Below are 21,967 nucleotides of genomic sequence, written 5' to 3'. Positions count from 1 at the left end.
CACCCATTTCAACATGAAACTCGCCTCGATTGACGTCACCGGGCCATCTTTGTCCACCTTAATCCGGGCGGCTGTTTATTACACCTTCATTACTACACGGACCCTGACAGCGCCGGGCTCCAGTTCAGCCTGCAGGTGCCGCATCTCCGTAGAAATAGGAAGAGAGGGAAGAGTTGTTTTGTAGCGAAGGGGGAAACATATCTCTGTGGCAGATACAAAGCCAGTGCTCCTCCTCGGCTATATAGGCAGGGAAACGCCACGATAACCAACCAAAGGGTGCCAGAGGGTAGAGAGGAGCGCAGAAGGCAATCCACATCCATCTGCCAGCCACTTAGTCCGCGCTAACATTTCCAGTCCGGATTTCAGCACAGCTGTCCAGCCAACACAACCAGGAAAATGTGAGTACATCATCGTTTAAAGCTCTTATTTTAAACCCTAATTAATTTATGAATTCCAATTTCGTCCTCACGACTGGTGTTGGCAGGCTACCCGGGATTAATGGTGTCTGGATGGTCTCTTGTGCGTCTTTGCCATCAAATACTCAGGTTATTTCACTGGAGTCACGTTAGTCGGTATATCATTAATATTTTCTGCTGTTGAATTTAATTTGACAGCTTTTATTCATTTTATATCATCCGATCGTGTGTGTGTGGAGAGGCTAACGCGTCGGCCTAACCTTGGAGCAGATGGAGGGTGTATCGGCTTTAAACACATTATTAGCCTTATTTTTTTTATTTATTTTTTTTTTGCGTTTACACGGTAAATGAGCCCCGTGTTTGTCGCGTGCCTTCTTTTATTTAGTCGTCTGGAGCTTTTTTTCCACCGGAGCCAGCACGCACGCATCTTTTTCCAGTTTGGACTGGTTTGGATTTTATGTAAAGGACACCGTCTGTGTGCGATAACCCCACAGGCTAATTAAAACCACACGAAGAAAAACATCACGCACAATAAAGCCTTTTTGTTGTTGTCCTTTGTGAACGTTTACAGTCCTTCGTTGTGTGTGTGTCGCTGAACCACAGGTGACGGTGAAGCTTACAAGCAAGGACACAATGTTGAACATGTAACGCGTCGACATTATTCGACGAATACTCCACGGACCTTTATATAGACGATGGTATTATTAGCTCTGAAGTAGGCTTAGGCCTAGTTGACGTGATATTTGCAACCCACAGCGGGGGGGGGGGGGGGGGTGGGGGGGATAGCCTAGCCTCCAACTGTATGTCGTCGATTGTCGTGCGAGGGCGGACAGTCATATATCTCATCATATTTCAGGCTGTTTTGGACTTAACGGACACATCTCCCTTCCTAAGCCTTATTTGTCCCCTCTCTGTTTTCGACTGCACATGATATAACATATAAAGCGTAGGCTAAGTAAAGATAGCCGTGACAACCTCGTCTGTCGGGTTTTTCTTTTCGTTTTCGTTTTCTTTTTTGCATAGCAAGCAGTTTAACACTGGTGCCGACGCACGACATGTCATTGAACCGTGTCGACGCGTTTGTTAACAATCCTTCTATGCGCTGTAAGTTACATTTGTCACCAACATTTGGTGACAATTGTTCATACAAGTGCTTGGAATCCATCCTTCCCCCCTCCACAAGGAACCTCCCCGCCCTCGATGTGCGGTGTAGGCTTCCACTGTATTTACAGGCCCCCAGTCGTGCTCGTCGTGGAACGTGATGTCCTACAGGACGTTATGCAGGCCTGGTGTGTCTGTGTATACGGTAAAAAAGAAAAAAAGAAAAACGGAAACCAGTGAGCGCTGTGGGTCGGGCTCCAGTCCAGGAGCATCAAACAGAATGGGGTAGTGAGAATGGGATCTGACCGGTTTTCGTGGTCTGGGTTGCTGTGGCGCTGTCCAGTGCTGAAATGTCGCTCTCCAGTGCTCAAAGTCAGTCAGTGTGCTTTTTCATGACAGTGACCCAAAAAAAAAACCAGAAATAAAATAAAGCTAAATGAAGTAGTAGCCTAGTAGTTAGTTTAAATCAAATGTAAAATGGTATTGGTATCATATCTATACTTTTAGGATATATAGGGTGTGAAATAATAAGTGTTTATATGATTCCTCATTTCATCAGGGACCCCTGAAAAGCTTGCACAGAACCCTCAATGTCACAGGAGCCCTCTTTGGAAACCACATGACTATTTTTTATTATTCTATGTGTCTTTAAAGAGGGTTGAATATATTGCGCTTTCATTGCAAATCTGACATTATCGGTGGACTGTAGATCCAGCGTGTTAGGTTAGTTGCCTTTAACAGATCAAAGGGCTTTTTTTCTGTTTGTGATGTTTTTTTGAAAAGAGAATTCCTGTTTATTTCTTTTCTGTTGTTTTTTACCCCTCATTATTGTCTTGAAATAGGGTGAAGCTGAAGTATGTGCTCTCTTTATCCAGTTACCACCTCATACAACAGTGTCTTTTTTGACACTTTGAGACAAGTGAGATGCTGTGTTACATCCACCACAAATATCTCTTGACTGTATCACTGAAACTAATACATCTATCAGTAGACAGGTGATGATATTACTACCCCATGTGGCATAATCAGTGGGGCAGATTCAGTTCACCATTTTGAATTAAAAATGAAGATTGTTGCACCAAAGGGGCCCATTAGAAACAGTCACCCCACCTGTGTGCGGAGCGTCCAGTTTGCCCCTCAAACAGGATGTGGCGGCTGATGAGAAATCGTGCGGCTGCACTAGCAACTCTTCCCGGTTGGTGATGATGGCGTGAACCTCAGCACACATTCCACCTCTGTGGTGATACTCGTGCTGGCAAGTTGAAAAGGAGCATACAGTGATGACATAGATATATTACATTAGTTAGTTATAGTGTTTAATATTAGGCATGTGGACAACTCTTTACTCAACACATCTTTTGATTTGTGAACATGCTGCTGTAGAGTGATAATCACTCTGGTCTCAAGAAATGAAACAATATGTTATTTGTATGAAAGGAAGGCGTAATAATAATTCACCATTATACTGTATATATCACAGGTAGCCTCGGGGGGGGGGGGGGGGTTTATATTGTCAGTGTCTATTAGGGCTGGTTGGCAGCTGACAGGGTCGGGCCAACTATTCAAAAGGATTTCTTGGAGGATTAGTAATGTGTGAGTGTGTAGAGGTGACCTTTATACAGAGTCTTTTCTCACACCGCCAGAGCAGCTAACAACTCAGCTAACTTTGTCAGAAGATACGACAGCCTTTAGTCAATGCCACACTCTAAATTTAGAGGCAGTTTGTCTGTGTAATTGTATTGATTGAGTCTCTCCATTTATAGATAGCAATAAAGCATGCTGTGCTACTCAACACTATATGCAATATTTAAGTATTTTAAGCCTCTTGAAGCATTTCTCGTTTGCTTTTTAAAAAATGTATCTGCTGCTATGTTAAGTTGCAGAATGTTTAAGATTGAATGTTTAGACTATGTTAAGACTTTTAATAGATATATGGGCCCATCTTATTATGAAAGGTAAACTGATATTAGTTGGTTGAGAGAATCATATCTCATTTAATATCATGTCAGACAGGCTTGTTGTTCCTTTTATATTTATGGTTAATCAATCGTACTGTTTTGGATTTGTGTGGTTGTTGTGCCTGCTGTCCATTCTGCATTTCAATGAAGACATGCAGGCTTAGATTTTCTCTTAAAGGGAATCTTTATACTTACATTTAGACAGCATTCATCATTTCTTTTTTATGTTATAAAAGAATAGCCTTTAGAATAAAGAGAATAATGCATATTTGGTGAATCTGACATATTTGGAAATTCGGCCAATTCTGTTTATTTCTGTAGGTTGTGGCTCAGCTGTTACATGATTATGTGCTCTATGTTTCTGATCGGATGATGTGCCTGCATGAGATATAGAGTTAGTCTGTAGTTTTTTCTGTGTACCCTAAAGCTGTCCACTCAACGTAGGTTTTTGTTCATGTGTCATGTAACATTTAAGACAGCAGGAACTAGATGGAATGGGATTAGTGATTTTGTTTTGGTTGAAATATTAGATTAACATTCGTAAATTACCATATATACTTTTAACATTTCGGGTGTTTCTCCTGCTGCAAAGAGCAGAGGTACAAGTACTCTCCAGCGCTACCATATGGGAATATCCATTTTTGGAACACAGTAAATCTTCCACATCCTACAAGTTAAATCTGATTCCAGCTTGAATCTCAATACCATTCATAAAAAGGTGCATCTTTCATTTCTTCTGATACACAGCAGAGTACTAGTAGTGTCTCCATGACGTTGCACTATCTGTTAGCTCTAAGCAGTGTTCAATCCACAGCAGAACTCCACAATCTGTGAGTAAATATACTGAGTGAGTTAAAAACAACAAACGGTCCCCCAAACAATACATTTGTTAGCATCCCACATTAGATATTTGTCTTCTTTGTTTCACCCCCTTCCTAAGAAGTGTATGATTACAGATATAAACTAAAGGGGCATATATATATATATATATATATATATATATATATAATCATAATATAGCATGTTTTCTGGTAACCACTTGGTTTTGTGTACTCCTGTGTGAATTAAATACTTGACAAATGAAAAGTGAGTATTTTTTAATTTAACATTAGTGCAAAATGATCAGATTTTCTGGGGAATTTGAACTAGTAAGAGTTATTATCACTTTAGACAACGTATCATATCATTTTGAATTATCGCCCAGCCCTGAGCATGAGTGGAACAAGGTGCACATCTTTAATGATCATACGATGTTATTTATATGGCTTATTTAATCTACATTCAATTTGAGCACTTTATGAGCATAACATTTTAGGAGTTTAAAGTAAACCTTTAACTGAGACAGGCAGACACTTACTTAAACATTGCAACCATTTTTATGAATTTCTAATAATTTTCCTGCAGTTAGACCATTAGACATGGTGTAATGTAATGTCTGATAGCATTCGTATTCCTTTACTTCTTGAACTATTTATATTTGAGCCAAACTACTGTCCTTTTGTACAATTCCTTTGCAAATGGAAGCATTACTCATTCTTGAAAAATAAACTCTGTGATGTTTTTAATATGTGTATTTTGTATTAGATAGAATGGTTCTGTCATGAAGTTTTTGTTGTTGTTGTTACTATTGTATTTTCAAGGCTTTCTTAACTTTTTTCTAAATGAGTTTGCTTTGCATAACAATCAAATATTTGTATTTTTTTTTGTATCACTAGGTCTGCCCCAGCTGGAGCCCCTGGAGCAGATGGAGGGAATCAGCCCCCCAACCTCACCAGCAACCGTCGTCTGCAGCAGACACAGGCACAAGTGGATGAGGTGAGCACTAGCTTCTCTGCAAAGCCAGAGTCATGCTGTCGGGCTCAGACGTAGACATTTACGGTTTTAGCATAATTCATTGGTCACGTACTGGTAACTCAATCTTCTCTGCTTGCAAATTTGAAGTGGGAAAAACACAAATCATTGTTAGGGCTGGGTTTGAGCTTCATATAAAGATTAAAACCGTGATTTGAAATGAAAAAAATGACTTTCAAACATAATCCTTATCCAACAGCCATTCTGTCTTGATAGCTGATTGCACTACATGGCTCTCTGCGTGTCTTTCCTCAGGTGGTGGATATCATGCGTGTAAACGTGGATAAGGTTCTGGAGCGTGATCAGAAGCTGTCAGAACTGGACGATAGGGCTGACGCCCTGCAGGCTGGAGCCTCTCAGTTTGAGACCAGCGCTGCAAAACTGAAGAATAAATACTGGTGGAAGAATGCCAAGGTGAGGACATGCAGACGTGCTGACTTGAATAGCAAATACCTGTGCATGAAGGCAGCCTTAAACCTCCCTGTTTACGAACAAATGAAAAATAACACCAATAACAATACAGACAGAAGCAGATGAAATGATGGTGTGATTTTTGCACTTTTAAGAATTTGGTTTAACAAATGAAAAATAATTACAAATTTGACTGCTTTTCTGATGACTTTCTTTCTGAAAATTCACTGACTACAGATGATGATTATAATGGGTGTGATATGCGTGATTATCCTCATCGTCATTATTGGTAAGAATCCTTCTCACATTTGTGCACATAGATTTCTCATTGTTGTCTCAATGGACTTAGTCAACGCTAAAACAGTTTGTCTAATTATACACATATATATACTGTATAATATAAGGCATGTCCCTGAATGAAGATTGACCTTGTTGTCAGCAAATGTTGGTTTGATAACTTGGGCATTATAATGAATAAGACTTTCATTTCATTTCTTTTTTACAGTGTACTTCAGCACCTAAGAAGAGTTGCTCCTACCCCAGTCTAATCCTTCCTCGCTACAGAAGAAAAACCCTCCAATTGATTACAAAATTAACCACGATAAGTCATTTATTATATATATCTCCCGATTAGCCTCGATATATAACACCCCTAAACCTTCAGGGCCCCATGGCTCCCCCACATCCACCACCTCGCCTCTGGACCCCTGTCAATATTTGTCCTGTGAGTGTGTGGCCCTGTTTCCTTTCTGGGTACTCTTGGCTTTTCTAACCTGCCATACTGAGAACCAAACACTTGTGACGATGCAACAACAGAAAAGGAAGCAACGTTTGGCGATAATTGTTACATAATTGATATATATATAGTTCTTTGTAGAGTTTTATTCTGATATATACTGTTTTGTAGGTGTGTGTGTATGTGCGTGTGTGTGTGTGTGTGTGTGTGTGCATTTTGTATTTTTTAATTTTTTGTATTAATTTTAAGTATGCTTCAGCGTTAACTACTGCCTATTAATCAAAGTGTGTATCTTGCATGTTTTCATCATCGGTCTGTCTCCCTGCTTACTCTCTCTTTTCGATGTATTTTTGCAAAATGGAGTTCGTCTCCATTTCACTACGGAAAGACTTTTTGAGGTTCATCTGTGCTACTTGTGTCCAATAAGAAAGTACAAAATAAGCCAGAGAACTAAAACTTGTACTAAAGAGATAACATCAAGTTACACACATTTGAGCTAATACACACACAAAACTGCCCCTGAGAATGCCCCAGGTTACTCTTACCTCAGCTCCAAATTTCTATAACTTGATGTCATCACGGAATTCAAGTCTTAGCTTCTTTGCTGGCTTTCTAAGAAGAGCTAATGCTCACTCATACTGATCAAACATACAAATAATGCATGAATTGTTAAACTAATTCCTAGTAACCATCATTTTCCAGCCCTCTTCATCCGATCCTCCCAGTATCCGTTTCGTTTCTCTTTCTCCATTTCACTCGTCTAATAACGTTCATCTTTAACGCCCCAACACTTCCGTCTGTCAGCATGCTTGAACACCTCAATTTCTTCTGATCATTTCTAAAACTGCCATAGTACAGTCGGACCAATGTCTGTAGATGTTTCTTTTTTTATTTAAATATTACGTAGTGTCTTATTTCGAAAACATTCCTTCATTGCAGTCTAGTGCAAATGGTCTTACCGTAGCACATATAAGTGTAAGTATCTTTAAGGAAAAAAAAAAAATGAAACTTGTGTCGAAAACGTCGGTCATACAAACCATAGGAGAAAAAAATAGTTAATAGCTGTAAGGGTACGTTTTGGATAGACAGAATTAGACTTTCAATCTGTCCAAATGATTTTCTTTTGTAATATGGGTGATGTTATTTTAACATTACACGTAGGCTACAGTATACTGTGGAGATGTCATTAATGTCAAACTGTGGATAGGGGCTTAAAAAAACCAATTCTAATGCATAAAATGGGGCCGTTGCATAAATTGATACATTTCCATAAAGCAACGGTTAATTCTTACTGGCCTGTTACTTACATGGCCACTAAAAAGCCTTAGTCTCCAGTCACTTCTATTAGTTACCGTAGAATATTTCCAGTCAAATCCGCCCTCACACTTTTAGTCTGTGCAGGGGGGAGTGGCTGACTGCAGAAAAGGAATCTGTTTAAAATGCACAAACAACCTTGTTTTTGATGGCGCTGTCTGGCTGGTAAATAGCCTGTCCAAAGGAGATCCTCATGCAGCAAAACCTCTCCACACGAAGAGCACATATAAAGAAAAGAGATAATTCAGCCTTATTTGCAAATCCAGGAACAGGGACAGAGGCTAATGAGGATAATGTCAAATTCACAGTTGAGTTTTTGGTCAGCAACTTTGGGGTATCGGCTCAGAAATGTACTGTCAAAGGTTAGCGACAAGCAATTATTCAAGAATAGTAGCACTCCGAAGAAGAGTGTCTTTGCCAGCGCAGTGGTTCTGTCTCAGTGTTTCTCCCTATAGTTAAGGCCTTTTTTTCTTTTTTAAATATAATAGATTCTATTTTTATTATAGTATATTTTTGTGTGAAACAGACAGGTAGAGAGGAAGTGTGCAATCAGTACTATTTGCTGCCAACAGCAGTAAGCTCCTCTTTACCTCAGTCTGCTGTGTTTTTTGTAATTCAGCTCTGTGCGTTATACACTGCCAAGCAACAAGGGAGAGGCTTCTGTTCTTATTGCAGATTTCTTTCATTGGTGCCCAAGCTGGTTTGGTCTTAAAACATTCTTTTACATGTGTCTGGCATCTTAACCTGTGTATACTACTTGTGGCTACTTTATGAGCAGGAAGAGCAGGGCAATACGATGCACTTGTTTGTTCTTTAGTGCTCAGTTAAACTAAGGCCTTGTACACATGAACATGAGATGACATCAACCTAAAGTTAAATTTCCTTGATTTGAGACTATTTTACTTTCACCTAAGGAAGATCTTTATTTACAGAGTTTTTGCTTGTGCAAGTCTGCATTAATAAATGCTGAACAGGAAGCAATTTAACTAAACTAAAATGTATAAAATATTCTTATAGTAGGCTGGAAAGATAAAGATCACGAAGCCACCAACAATATTTTAAAACAAGTGTGTGTAAAGCCTTAGTAGCCTTGTCTCTTTTCAACATGACTTTTTATCTCCCCCACCAGCTGAGTAAACCAACCTGTCCCCTTTGCTCAACCCACTGATTCAGAATCCTACAGTGTGTGTGTGTGTGTATGTGTATGTGTGTGTGTGTTTCTGTGTCAGCGCAGGTGCATCAATGTGTTGTGTGTGTGTGTGTGTGTGTGTGTGTGTGTATGTGTGTGTGTTTCTGTGTCAGCGCAGGTGCATCAATGTGTTGTGTGTGTGTGTGTGTGTGTATGTGTTAGAATAGCTCTGTCTCGGGAATATCCCCAGTTTATCCCGACAGATTAGGCCGCTTAAATCTCAGAGTGAGGGCACGTTGTTTCCTTGACCACTGAAGTACACAAGCAGACAGGTTACAGATCTGCCGGCCAGTTCTAATAAGGAAGGACCCGAACCTTAACAAACCCCCTCCTCCCCTTCCCATGTTTTCTTCCAAACAGAGCAAAAGTAAACTGCAGAAGATTACCAAAGACCAGATTTCCATGCTTACGCTGCCAATTGCCATCAAAAACAAGCGGAGAGAAACAGGTTATCCAAACTATCCAAGTCTGTTTTAAATACCCTTACCCTATTTATCCACAGATGACGGGACCTTTTAACTATTGCACACTGTTCATATGGTGTGTCAGTTTGGCTTGTGAGTGTGCCATTCTAACATATGCAAGTTAAACCAAAACATGAGGGCCGCATACTTCAAAATTGCAAATACAGCCTGCCCCACCAGGCGCATCTAGGTCCGAAGGGCCTCTTTAATCGAAAACAAGTTTTAAGACACATGATCCTATAACTAATAATAGCACAACTCTTCTTTTTTGTCTCCATAGTGCTGCCAAGTTCTAAAATGAAAAGACATATAAACTAACTATATGCTATCAAAAATAACCGTGAAAAACTTTATAAAAATCTGCATTGTTCGGTGTTGTAACATGGGGGTGTTTTGGGGGGTAGGGGGGTCCTATATCCTCAGGTTTAAGGTATTAGCAATTTACCAAGTTATATATGAGGACAAAACTATATAAGCAAAGTATAAAATTGGGTTTTTGGCAATAGAAAATCATTAAAGGGTTACAAATGTGGTCCTTAGAGCCATCCTGCAGGAGTTAACCACACAGTGGGATGACGTGAAATAGCACTACTGATTGGGGTAGGACTTCTGTGTTATCCATCAATCCGTAATCCATAAATCCGTTGTGAGTGCTCAACCAATTTGATCACAATGGTGAAAATTAAGTGAGTGCTCCCTTTTTTTCCGTTGCTTTACTGTCTGTGTAAAACGAAGTGCGTATATATTTTAACACAGTGGCACTTTTTCTTTTGTGATTCATTGATTTTGGTGGGATGGGAACATGATTCGGTGGAGAATATTGTCTTATGTCAACCTCAAGAATCGTTCAGCGATCTCAACTTAAACGCTGTGTTCAGGTCATTTGGGGGGTGATCCAAAATGCAAGTTGCCATCACGGAAAAAAGGGTTCAGACCCTCTTCCAGGTTTGAAATATAACTTGTGATTCAAACTTGGAAGGAAATAAGCAGAAAGAAAGAGATCAAATGAAGATCCAATCTTTCAACAAAGCGTCATGTGATATATGCAGAGCAGGAGAAATGTTCCCCAACGTTTACCGTCGACCCCAAATGGTATGAATGCAGCAAAAGGAGGGAACCTTTTGAGTCTCTGAATGTTTACTGGATGGTTATAATAGTACAATATTCTACTTAATATATGTTTTATTTTCGGACCAAATATTGTGTTTTTCTTTTGCATCAATTTAGTAATAACTCCAGATGTCACTGAATTGTTTATATGTAAGCACTGATGGGTAACGGTAAAGAAAATGGGAAGTTAATGGGGAAAAAAAGTATTTTTACCTTCAATTGTCCAGAATGCTTAGAATGATTCTACAGTTTACATCAGATTCCCGTTTGTATCTACAAGATATATTTTTTGTTTAAATCTGTTTATTTTTTAGGAAATATTTTGATTTCTCTTTGGAACTGGGGTTTCAGGGATGAAGGCCCATATTGCCCCTGGCCATCTGGCCTTACAGGAGGGACAAGACTGGAGGATCGTGGGCAATGTGTTCAGTTTTATCTTACTTTTGTTCCTTCTTATTGATAGATTTATTGTGCTGTCATTTGGTATGGGATTAGAAACTAAAGATGTAAAGAAAAGGAGACTGAATGAAAAACTGAAGTACATAAAATAATTGTAGTGTAAATCTATCAATGTCTTATTATATTGATGAACATCATGAAATATATGTATATTGGAAAAACAGTACCTATGACAACTTGTACTTTTGTGTGTGCTTCACGTGCTTTGTGGGTGTGCAACAATGGGCAGATGCAATTTTGACTGCAATTCTGGGACCTTATCTGACCTGTGTCAATAAGCATACATTTATTATCAATACAAAGATAGACCTCTTGCTTTAATTTATACTAATTACGTGTGTGTTTAAAAAATACATGGAGACCTGGAGCCATAAAAGGGCATATTTCTGCATTTACAGTCACTTCAGGCAGTCCTGTTTCTACAGTGGCTGCCCTTCACATCCTGCCTCCATCCAACACACTCATAGGCCTACCACTTTAGGTCTAGACATGCCTGCACACAAGTGGTGCTCAGTCCCACCTATCTGCAGACAACCCTATAATCCCCTCTCCCAAAGAGTATGAAGTACCATATGTGTTGGAAGATGTTAAAACAATTAAACTAATGTATTGCAATCTATGAAGCATTCACATTATTGAATGGTGTATGCCAACAATATGTGCATGCAGGATTTGCAAAAGTATTAAACCTCTGTCATGGCTCATGCAGTAGGCTATATTAACATTAAATAGTTCAGTGATAGGTGTCAGCCAAACATTTCACTCCATGCAGAACGATGGAGCAGTGCTGGTTCATTCCACCGTTAGTCTAATACTAGTAGGCTAATGGAGGCCGTGGTAGAGAAGTCACGTGCAGTAGCAGCAGAAAAAAAGCTCCAGTCACTGGCTGTGGTTACTAGTCTGTTAGAAATACGAGCCACCAGTGAGAGTCACTTCCGGCGACTTTTATTTTGAAGTACTACCATAGACTGCAGGCAATGGTCGCCTCCATAGCTCAGTAATATGTTGCATCCTACGCCTGATACATATCATATGTCTCCTGCTCTTATTTCGCTACATCTTTAGTTCATACGTTTCATATACACCGCATAAACTCCCGGACGTGTTTTGCTAGCTCTTCAAAATGCTAGTAAACAACACGGTAAGGAGTGCTTCGTTTAGTGCACTGTTTGCGGGGTTTTTGGAGCTCGGTGAAGGGCATGGATTTAGAGGACAGCTGACACATTGCATCGCTGGCATTTCACTCGGTTTCTTTCTTCACTTGCTTGGTCAAAGCAAAATACTCTCTCCCTGCCCCCGGCTAACTGACTTGTCGGTCCACATAACGCGAGGCTAAGCTGCACGCCGTGCTACTACATTAGCCGAAGCCTAATAAGCTAATTGTATCACATCGCTATTAAGTTGGAATAACTATTTGTGAAGAGGAATTAGGTTTATTCATGCTAAATAATTAAGCTCCACGAGAAATGATACCGGATACAGCAGCTTCGCCACCCAAGCTGTAGTTTCAAGTCTTCACCACCAGGTGTCACCATGTACATGTTATGAACCCACTCTACAAATGTATGTGGAGGGAAAGATGTCTGCGAATTCATCATAAATGTATGTCACCTAACGTCTACATCCCATAACATCACTACATATAAACATTATTGATTGGTGGATCAAATTCTTGTGTTAGAAAGGTATTTATCCAGTATAGCACATGATAACCCATCATTGTCAGCACTGTAGGGTTGTGCTGAAGATGAAAAGTGAATAGAAAGGGCTGCAGTGTGGAAAGCCGGAATGTTTACTTTTTGTTTCAACACATACCCCAATACCCAATTGAGATTATAGTTTAGTTGGTATTATACACTAATTATATTGAGCATGCAGTAAAAAGAGCGGGGACAACTTTATGCACAGACCTGTTTTCTATGTATTTGCAAGTAAAAGTACATCACTGCAAAAACAATTCCTTTTCTTTGACCACAATTTTATTTTGGCCCATTAGTCATCCTTATAGTTAACAAGTCACACATGACTATGATGATGTGCTAAATTTCCACTATGCTTTTCATTTTTTTTTTAAACGCTGCATATTTGTGTCTATTGCTGTTTCCACTGTGAAAGGGTTTTACTTTCCTAGCTATGCTATTGTCATTACCATCCATGCACTTACTGTCAAATAGTGATGTGTCTCCTGAGCATTTTGCCGTGAAAAGTGAAGGAAGGCTCACAGCTTTAAGTGTGATACTGTACGCTTTATTTTAGCTGTTATTAGACGGATGCATCTACAGCGTGTTTCAGGGTCCCTATTATACGCACTTCAATGCAACACCCTGTTTTCATGCCAAATGAGGTGCTATGATCTTTTCAGCACATTGTCCTCACACTGAGCACACAATATCACACGATCTCACGGAGTGCACAATGAAGTGTAGTAGTACATGAGCTCTTTGAGACAACTGTCAGAAGCTGATGACAAATGTTGATGTTTCATACTTACAGTCGGTCGTCTAGTGCTTGGCTCCATCTGTAATGCTCTTGATGGATGTCTCAGATTATCACCACGGACATCATTTCTCATCAAATCTTCATCTCCGTGCATGTATTTCTTTTTATTGCTGAGGTCACATGAACTTTGGCCAAGTGCACTTCACTGGGAAATGGAAAGACTTGTCTTTTTTTAAACGGAGAGTAAATTTGCAAGGAGCCACAATTACAGACAACAGACGGGTCTGCGATTGCTAATCAGCTGTTTCGGTCCGCCACCTTCCCAAATGGACTAGCACAACTGCACGCATTCGTTTTCATTTTGTTTTTCCACCTCTCAAGCACAGTGTCGCATTGTATAGTGTTTTTTTTATGAATCTGAGAGATTATCTTTGACATAATAGGAGAGTAATAACAATAATACAGTCGTCTGTTGGTTTCGGGAGGCATGAACATGACCTAACTCCAGAATGCACCCAAAAACAACTTTTCACTCAGTCTGGTCGTTTGAAGTTTATTGTTCCATTTCTCTGGTTTCTCCAACCCCTCCTCTCGTTACCCATCGTCTCCCCCCCCTCCTCACAACTACTCATCTACTCCCCCACTGCTATTCCCTGTGACTCTCCAGAAGGAATGCACGTCCAACTCGAAGGGTTCATCAGGAATTATTGCAGAAACTATACACCCGTGGCTTGGATTCTCGCTAAGTGTAAAGGTCACTGTTACTCCCACACATAATGGCAGCGGCCGCACAGTTGTGCACGCTCAGACGCTGTCCGCCCCGCAGCAGACTCAGCACGTCAGTGCATTCCTGCTTCTGCTGCCTCTTATCAGGACTCTGGGTCGACACAAACACAGCGCAGCAGGACTAAGGACTGCTCAAGTCTCCTGCTCACTATGAGCAGTTCATTCTCAAAGTGAAAAAAGTCATAATGCTGGCTGCCACATGCACTTTGAGACACAACCTCTCTGTACAAACTCTGCTTTGTGTTTTAATGAGCTGACCATCCTGACTGCTCCAGACTTTGATCAAGGTGTTGCAGCTCTGTAGTCTGTAAAAGTGGCTGATTTGGTAGCATTATTGAAACACCATCCCCTCCACAGGCCTCAGTAATGTAGGCTAAAGGGTTTGCTCTTCAGTGAATCTTAATAGTGAAAGAACACTCCCCCCTCTAGAGTGTTATCCTTGCCTTGGTGGATTGCGGGGGCATATAAACACTCTCTGGCTCAGAGGCTTTGGAGCCAAAGGAGCCCCTGGGGCTTAGGGAAATACGGTAAGAGGAAAGCGATCATTAGTTTTATGATACTTGTTTGTCTAAATCCTTTTTGGGCTCCTTTTGGATCCTGTATGTGTTTTTGTTTATGCTATAGATGGCTGAAGTTAATAGAATAGAAACCCTTTTTATTGTCATATACACATACAATTTGACCTCTGCATTTGACCCATCCCTGTATATAGGGAGCAGTGGGCTGCCAATGACAGGCACCCGGGGAGCCAGGGATTCAGTGTCTTGCTCAGGGACACTTCGACACGTGGCACTCAAGGATCGAACCATTGACGCTGCAGTTACCAGACAACCCTCTTAAGCCAGTGAGCCACGGTCACCCTATCAGGAAAACAATCTGTTTTGAAAATTAAAGGTCTCCCAATGCTGTTGTGGAATGTAAAGATTTATGGCCCTACTAGTTGAGTGCTACATCCCACAGAGCCTCAGGCTCTGCACACACCATGTGCACCCTAATAACCAGCCAGACACTCAGGATGGACGTTAATAGATTGATCCGCAAAGCCTCAACCACAACTTCTGACACTACTTCCCTCTGAACCTCTGTCCTAGATGCCCCCTCTGTTATATTGAAACCAGGGTTATTATGGTGAAACATCTGGCTCTAATTAGAGCCTTCACCTCCCTCCCTTCCCACCGCGCGCCATCCCCCCCTCATGGCTCTTTGTCGCCGCTGTTGTCCTTTCAGTATCTCTGTCCGACTCTTCATCCATTCTCGAACTTTCTCCCCCCTCCGGTTCCTTCCCACTCATTCATTCACTCCTTCTCTCCGCCCATCCTGGGCGAGCGGCCTCCCCCGTCTTTCACCTCCTGCCTCCTGCTAGCTCATTTTTCAGTTTGCTTCGCTTTATGTCCACGCTGCATCATGACACATGTGGACTGCATCTGGGGTCTCTTCTTGTTCCTGTCTCTGAGTTTAGGATGGACGAAGGCTCAGGAGACCAACTACACCAGGTGAGGACAATGTCATAGTATTTTTGAGAAACGTGTCTGCTTGAAATCAATTCTAATCTTAACATATGTGGCTTTTGGGATTTTTTAGATGGGCCTATTCTTAGTATAAACAAAAATCAACAAATTGAGTTCACAAGAGCCTCTAACTTGACGACTAAAATACACTGAATTCTTTTCCGTCTCTGGAAAGCAAATTCTTTCCAGTTCCGTGTTTGATTGGGCACAGAGTTGTCACGTTGGTTTTTGGCTCATGATGTGAGGCACGAGTCTGCAGTGGCTGAGCCATCACAGATGTTAATGCTTTTGAGTCTGCCCATGGGGTCGAATCAGAACAGCTTGGCTCTGACTCTGGACATCTTGGCTTCAATCAGCAAGCGTCTGACTTTGCTGGGGTTCTGCTGTGTGAGATCGTAGTTTGTGTTTTTCTTTCCATTGCCTCTGAGTGTAGCTTTACTTCTTCAGAGTGGGGGATGGCTGAAAAATGTTTTTCTTACTTGCTCCCTTCATGTTCTTGTCCCTTCCTATGTGAATCATTTAAACATCATATTCTCAGTTAAAAACAAAAAGTCTCCACACCACAAACTGTAAAATGCCCCAAAACGACAACTTATTCATAACAGGCATGTATATAAATGGGTCTATGGTATCCCAGCTGGCAACAACCTGAAATTTCCCATTCTGTGAATTTAGTTTTGACATTCAGTGAGCTCTGTGAGTGTATGGAAAGCAACAGAATATATTACATAAAGTAACACAGTAACAGTGTTAAATAGTCTGCCAGCTGTAAAATGTACTTGTCAGCCATAACTGGAAAAAATCTTCTTTGTTTCTACGACTTTAAACAGCAGCCCCCCTAACATTTTAAACCATGGCACCCATCCAGAGGGATTTCACTCACACTTTTTAATTACTACGACAATCATACGTTATGAGCTGTGGCATAACTTAATTTAACACTCTATGTGGATTCCGATGCTTATTGGTTGGATTAAATATAGTCAAAGTATATGTGGTGAAACGGTATGGAAATGTTAAGCACTCAAAGGAATCTTTCCCATCCATAATGGGACCACTTCTTTGAAGTATTGGATTGTGTTAAGTTATACTCTGAGTCGTCAGTTTTAGTGTTAGTATTCAGAAACCACTATCGTTAACCAGCTAACAAGGTTTTTGGTGCATTTCAAAATAAGGTTAAGTATGTAGAAGGTCATGGAGGGAGCTTTGTTATGTTTGTTTTGAAGTTGGCAACTTCCACTGAGAGCTCATTGTTTCTCACTAGATCATTATTATAAAATGGTATTTAATCATTTATTTTCTTAATTTCATACCATTATATACGTTGTTATACCATTTTTTATTTCAGTACAAATTCATTATTTTTCAATTCAATTTCAATGTCTGTTTTGATTTCATTATGGCATTTTTTCCAATGACATTTACATCTCATGTCAAGTTTTATTTCATGCCACTTTTCATGACAGTGTTGTTGTCACCACCACCTCACCTTTTAACAACTCACTTGTCCCGTCTCTCCACCACTGCCAAATTTAGCCAGTTAGCTCCTGTTAGCTATAGCGACATTAATGCTAAAAGCTATTTTCAAATAACTAAGACAGCTGCTGCTGTAAATGAACACAGTGCACAGACTCTAACGAATCCAGAGACAGTTCAGAAATGCCAGAGCTAACTCATTTTTCGCAGTGCAAAATATGGCTGTTAGATGTGAAAATATCTAATGTTGGCAAAGAAAATATGAATTAATTATGCAGATTTCTTTCTCACATACTGTATATTTCAAAGTTGTATTCATGTTTGAGATTGATGAGTATGAGTAAACAAGGGTCTGTGTTAATAACTCATCTTCATCTGAACATACAGAGCTGAAGCTGAAGCATTTCCTATTCATTTCTTGAACTTAGGCCATCTAATTTCAGAGAGTAACTGGGCTAGCATTAATTCAATTCCATTTTCTCATAGACCTACAATACCATTAGTACTGTCCATGATATTCTGTCCCCCACTGTCTTACTGTCTCCTTCTTCACAGGCCTGTGTTCTACTGTGGAGGTGACCTGGTCATAGACTCAGGCTTTGTTGGCAGCGAAGGGTTCCCAAGCTTCTACAAGCCCAACAGCAAATGTACCTGGCGTATCACCGTGAGTCACTGACCCTGTAGCATGTCTTAATACTGACTCTTTCCTCACTCAGTGTCTCGGTGTCTGACTCATTTACAATCTATCTGGTTTCCAGGTCCCAGAGGGAAATGTGGTCATGCTCTCTTTCCGCATTTTTGACCTGGAGGCTGACTCACAATGCCGCTACGACTATCTGGATGTTTACAACGGCAATTCCAACTTGGTGCAAAAACTAGGCCGCTTTTGCGGAACTTTCCGGCCCGGTACTCTTATTTCTACCACAAACACCATGATGCTAGAGATGGGGGCCGATGCAGAGACGCAGGGCAGAGGGTTCGTGGCGTATTTCAGTGGAGCCAAACCGTACGTCGATGGTATGTTGTCACATTATTTTTAAAGTAGATTTAATACAAACCATGAACTGTAACATTTACTGTTATCTCTGTAATCTCTGCTGAAATTAAATCATAAAAAGGCCAAAAATCATAAAGAGGGAAAAGGCCAGGTTACTTGTACATGTAAAAACTGATGCTATGAGGGGGAGAAAAGGGGGGGATACAATTAGGCAGCATATGCACAGGCCCCCCCAAGTTTCCTGCCCTGCCCCTGAACTTTATGTATAAATTTGCCTTGGGGAATTTTAATAGCTATATTAAGAATACCAGCTCTTATTTGTGCAAGATCTTTAACTTTGAACTTTGACTTAAAAGTCAAAATGTTATCATGAAAAAGTTACCTAACAAAATCAGTACATTGCGTACTTCTTAGTATGTGGTCTGTGTTATCTTCGTTCATTGTTTTCATGGAGTGTGCCCGACTTGTTTCAGACCAGCAGTTCTGTGGGGGGAAGATGACAAAAAGCCAGGGTGAGGTCATGACGCCCAACTGGCCTGACAAGAAATACCCTGCAGGGACCAGCTGCTCCTGGCTCATCACTGTGGAGCCCGATATGGTCGGCAGCACACCCACTCCCAGCACGAAAACATTTTATTTTCCAGTCTCCACACACCAAACATGGCAAACAACAGTTTATTAAGTGATCATTTAAAGTCATATTTCTGTTTCTGTTTGGGTACCAGGTAATTCAGGTGAACTTTGACAAGTTTGTCCTAGAGGCTGACACCTATTGTCGGTTTGACTATGTGGCATTCTTTAACGGTGGGGAGAAAGATGATTCACGGCTGATTGGAAGATACTGTGGCGATCAGGCCCCACAGTAAGTGACAGAGATCCATAAAGGTGTTAGTTGGCCATCAAAGCTATTTTAAATTGACCACTCTTAACTTTCCACCCCACCTTCTACCTGTCTCCTGTCCAGGCCCATTATTACCAGTGGCAACGTGCTTCTAGTCCAATTCGTGTCTGACCTTAGTGTGACATCTGATGGATTCCTCGCCCGCTATACCAGCGTCTCACGTGGTTCTCAGAAACCACCATTCAACTCAGGAGCCGGTACAAGGGCCATCCCCCCAAAACCTGCAGTCAAACCTGCCGCCGCCATAAAGCCACCGGCCCCCACTGCCAAATATGTGCAACCTGCGCCCACCATGAGACCCAAACCAGTCAAACCCACGAGAGGCCGTGGACAGGGCACCACAGGCCAGGACAGGAGGGTGCCCGTCACAAGGCCAAATGGAAAGAGGCCTGGTGGGTGAAGTTATGTGCACGCTACGCTTGTGTTTCAATGTGCGGAAGATGTATATCTAATGTTCATTTGTGTGGCATTCTTTGCGTTTTTAGTCCCTCAAAATCCTCTGTGTGCCAAAGCCTGTAAAAGAGATGGAACCATCAAGACCAGCTTCTGTGCCAGTGAATTTGGTGAGTTTCCTACCATTCACATGATGCAAGAAGTAACTAATACGATGCGGTGTTCTCACTGAGCTCTCCTTTTTGCAGTGATAACCGGGAAGGTGACCTCTCTTGCCCCCGGGCCCCGAGGTACTCTTCATGTCAGCGTCTCCCTCATTAAGGCCTACAAAGCAGGTCGACTAACAATCACGCAAGTCGGACAGACCATGTCTGTTAAGCTGGTGTCACAGTGCAAGAAGTGCCCGTTGCTCCGCAAAGGTATCTCGGATTTACATACACATATGCCACAGATTATCAGCATTTCTATTTACTCAAAAATATATATACTTATCACTCTTTCTGGTCCCTCTTCTTTTCCTATAGGTGCCAATTACATTATCATGGGTCAAGTGGATGAAGACGGACATGGTACCCTGGAACCTGGTGCATTCACAGCTCCATACAAAGCCCCACATGGCAGATTATTAATGAATATCAACAGCCAGCCCTGTTAATCTCACACGTCTTTAAAGGCTGGGAAATTCAGATGACATATCAAACACACAAAATCCAGACATTACAATGTGAAATACAGATCCATTAAAAATAACTTCAGTTTAATCCACCATTTTAAAGGATTCAAAATAATTTTATTCAAACATCTGCCACACCTAATGTTTGTAATTTGTATATGAATAAAGGTTTTATATCTCTTTCAAATGGTTTGGCTGCATACTTATTCACCATTTTGCAGCTTAAACTCTCTCCAACTGTATCTCTGTCTCCACCTAGTGGATTTAAAGAGTATTAGCACTTAAAATAAACTATTGCTAATCCTACAAGTTTTATTTCAAAAAGCAGGTCTAGATTTAAAATCCTTTGACATGAGTTGACCATTACTCATGTGGTCTACCATCAATGTGTCAAGTCTTAACATGGAGATTAATGATCCCAGAATGTTTGCTTGAGTTTTAATAAATGAATCTTTTTGCATCAGAGGTAAAATGAGAACAATAAAACATTTAAAATCTCCTATTTTGACAGTGTGTTACTAGATCTCAATCCAAAAAAGATCTCTTACTTCCAAAGCTGCTCTTTATTTGGTATCTTTGGTATCTTACTGTACTGTAACTTTTTCATGACTTTTTTCGACACACTATACTATGAATATTTAAAAAACATACTATACTATTACCCACATCTGCCTGCTCGGATGTGGACGGATGAGAAAGATCCACTGCACTAGGGGGTGCGTTTGGGGGTGATAAGGGGTGGTCTTAATTCCTTCCTAACAGCTGGTAGACCTGTTATAGCTACCTAGACATACAATTAGTTCCACAGTCTGTCAGGACCTCTCTAGGTATGCCTACCCCGGAGAACAGCTGTAAAAAGCAATTAGCAACATTTCTGGCTTTCACAGACTTTTGGGGGAAAGCTTCAGGATAGCGGGTTGCATAATCACAGATTACCAAAATGTACCTGTTACCAGAATAACTCCTCTCTAATGGTCCCACTACATCCATGCCTATTCTTTCAAAAGGTGTTTCGGTAATTGGTAATGGATGTAGCTGGCCCCTGCACCCCTTCTCTGTGAATTCAGCTGACATTTCATAGGATACACATGCTCATCCCCATGAATACAACTTATGGTTTTATCCTCACTCCACTTGTTCCTTGGCACCAGGCTGGACAGTACCACTGTCTTAAATACCCCTGTCTAAAAGAGCTATTTCTCTTTGACTAGAACTGGTGCAGTAGGGGCTGTCTCTTTAACTACCTGTTGTGTAGTTGGCCTAGGGACTGAACAAAAGAGAGATGGCTTCGTCTGGTTTGTAAATGAACAAGAGTACTGGGTATGTCCTACCCCATTACACAAGTAACATCTGGTGTTACGAGATGGAAACTGCCTACTGCTGGAAAAAACTCTACCTTGAGCATGACCAGAGCCTCGCTCACCCCCAGTGGACTTACATCCCTGGGCTAAATTGGTGTCTCAGCCAAAATGGTATGTCTGGTCCCTCTTCTGGCTGCTGTGAATACTTCAGCCAGCTGAGCTGCTTCCTCTGCAGTACGGGGCTCATGCTCACGGATCCTCACCTCAAGGTCTGGGTGCACCATCCTCAGGAACTGTTCAAGAATCAACATCTCAGATATCTCTTTCACTGTGGACTTTTCTGGTTTGACCCATTTCGAAAACAAGTCTTTTAGGCAAACATACAGTTCACGTGGGGTCTCTCCTTGAAGAGGTCTCTCTCCTTGACTTGTTTTCCAACATACTATACTGTGACTTTTCATGACTTTGTTAAACATACTATACT

The 21,967-nt window shown here is 41.0% G+C and overlaps 2 protein-coding genes across 2 annotated transcripts; both read left to right on the top strand.

The window, feature by feature from the left end:
- Window positions 1-60: 60 nt before the first annotated feature.
- On the top strand, window positions 61-8,901 carry vamp2 (vesicle-associated membrane protein 2). Its single transcript, XM_031856971.1, has 5 exons — window positions 61-398; window positions 5,191-5,290; window positions 5,582-5,740; window positions 5,975-6,026; window positions 6,243-8,901. Coding segments are annotated over exons 1-5 (330 nt in total). The 5' UTR covers window positions 61-396; the 3' UTR covers window positions 6,260-8,901.
- Window positions 8,902-15,528: 6,627 nt separating this feature from the next.
- pcolcea (procollagen C-endopeptidase enhancer a) lies at window positions 15,529-20,369 on the top strand. Its single transcript, XM_031857266.1, has 9 exons — window positions 15,529-15,727; window positions 17,774-17,882; window positions 17,977-18,235; window positions 18,689-18,813; window positions 18,941-19,077; window positions 19,180-19,508; window positions 19,602-19,679; window positions 19,758-19,928; window positions 20,034-20,369. The coding sequence occupies exons 1-9, from the start codon at window positions 15,639-15,641 to the stop codon at window positions 20,162-20,164; spliced, it is 1,428 nt and encodes a 475-aa protein (XP_031713126.1). The 5' UTR covers window positions 15,529-15,638; the 3' UTR covers window positions 20,165-20,369.
- The last annotated feature ends 1,598 nt before the right edge of the window (window positions 20,370-21,967 follow it).

Source organism: Anarrhichthys ocellatus, unplaced genomic scaffold (genome assembly GCF_004355925.1).
Source record: "Anarrhichthys ocellatus isolate YVR2014 unplaced genomic scaffold, GSC_Weel_1.0 scaffold18, whole genome shotgun sequence".
NCBI lineage: Eukaryota > Metazoa > Chordata > Actinopteri > Perciformes > Anarhichadidae > Anarrhichthys > Anarrhichthys ocellatus.
This window is presented reverse-complemented; position numbering and strand designations above follow the sequence as displayed.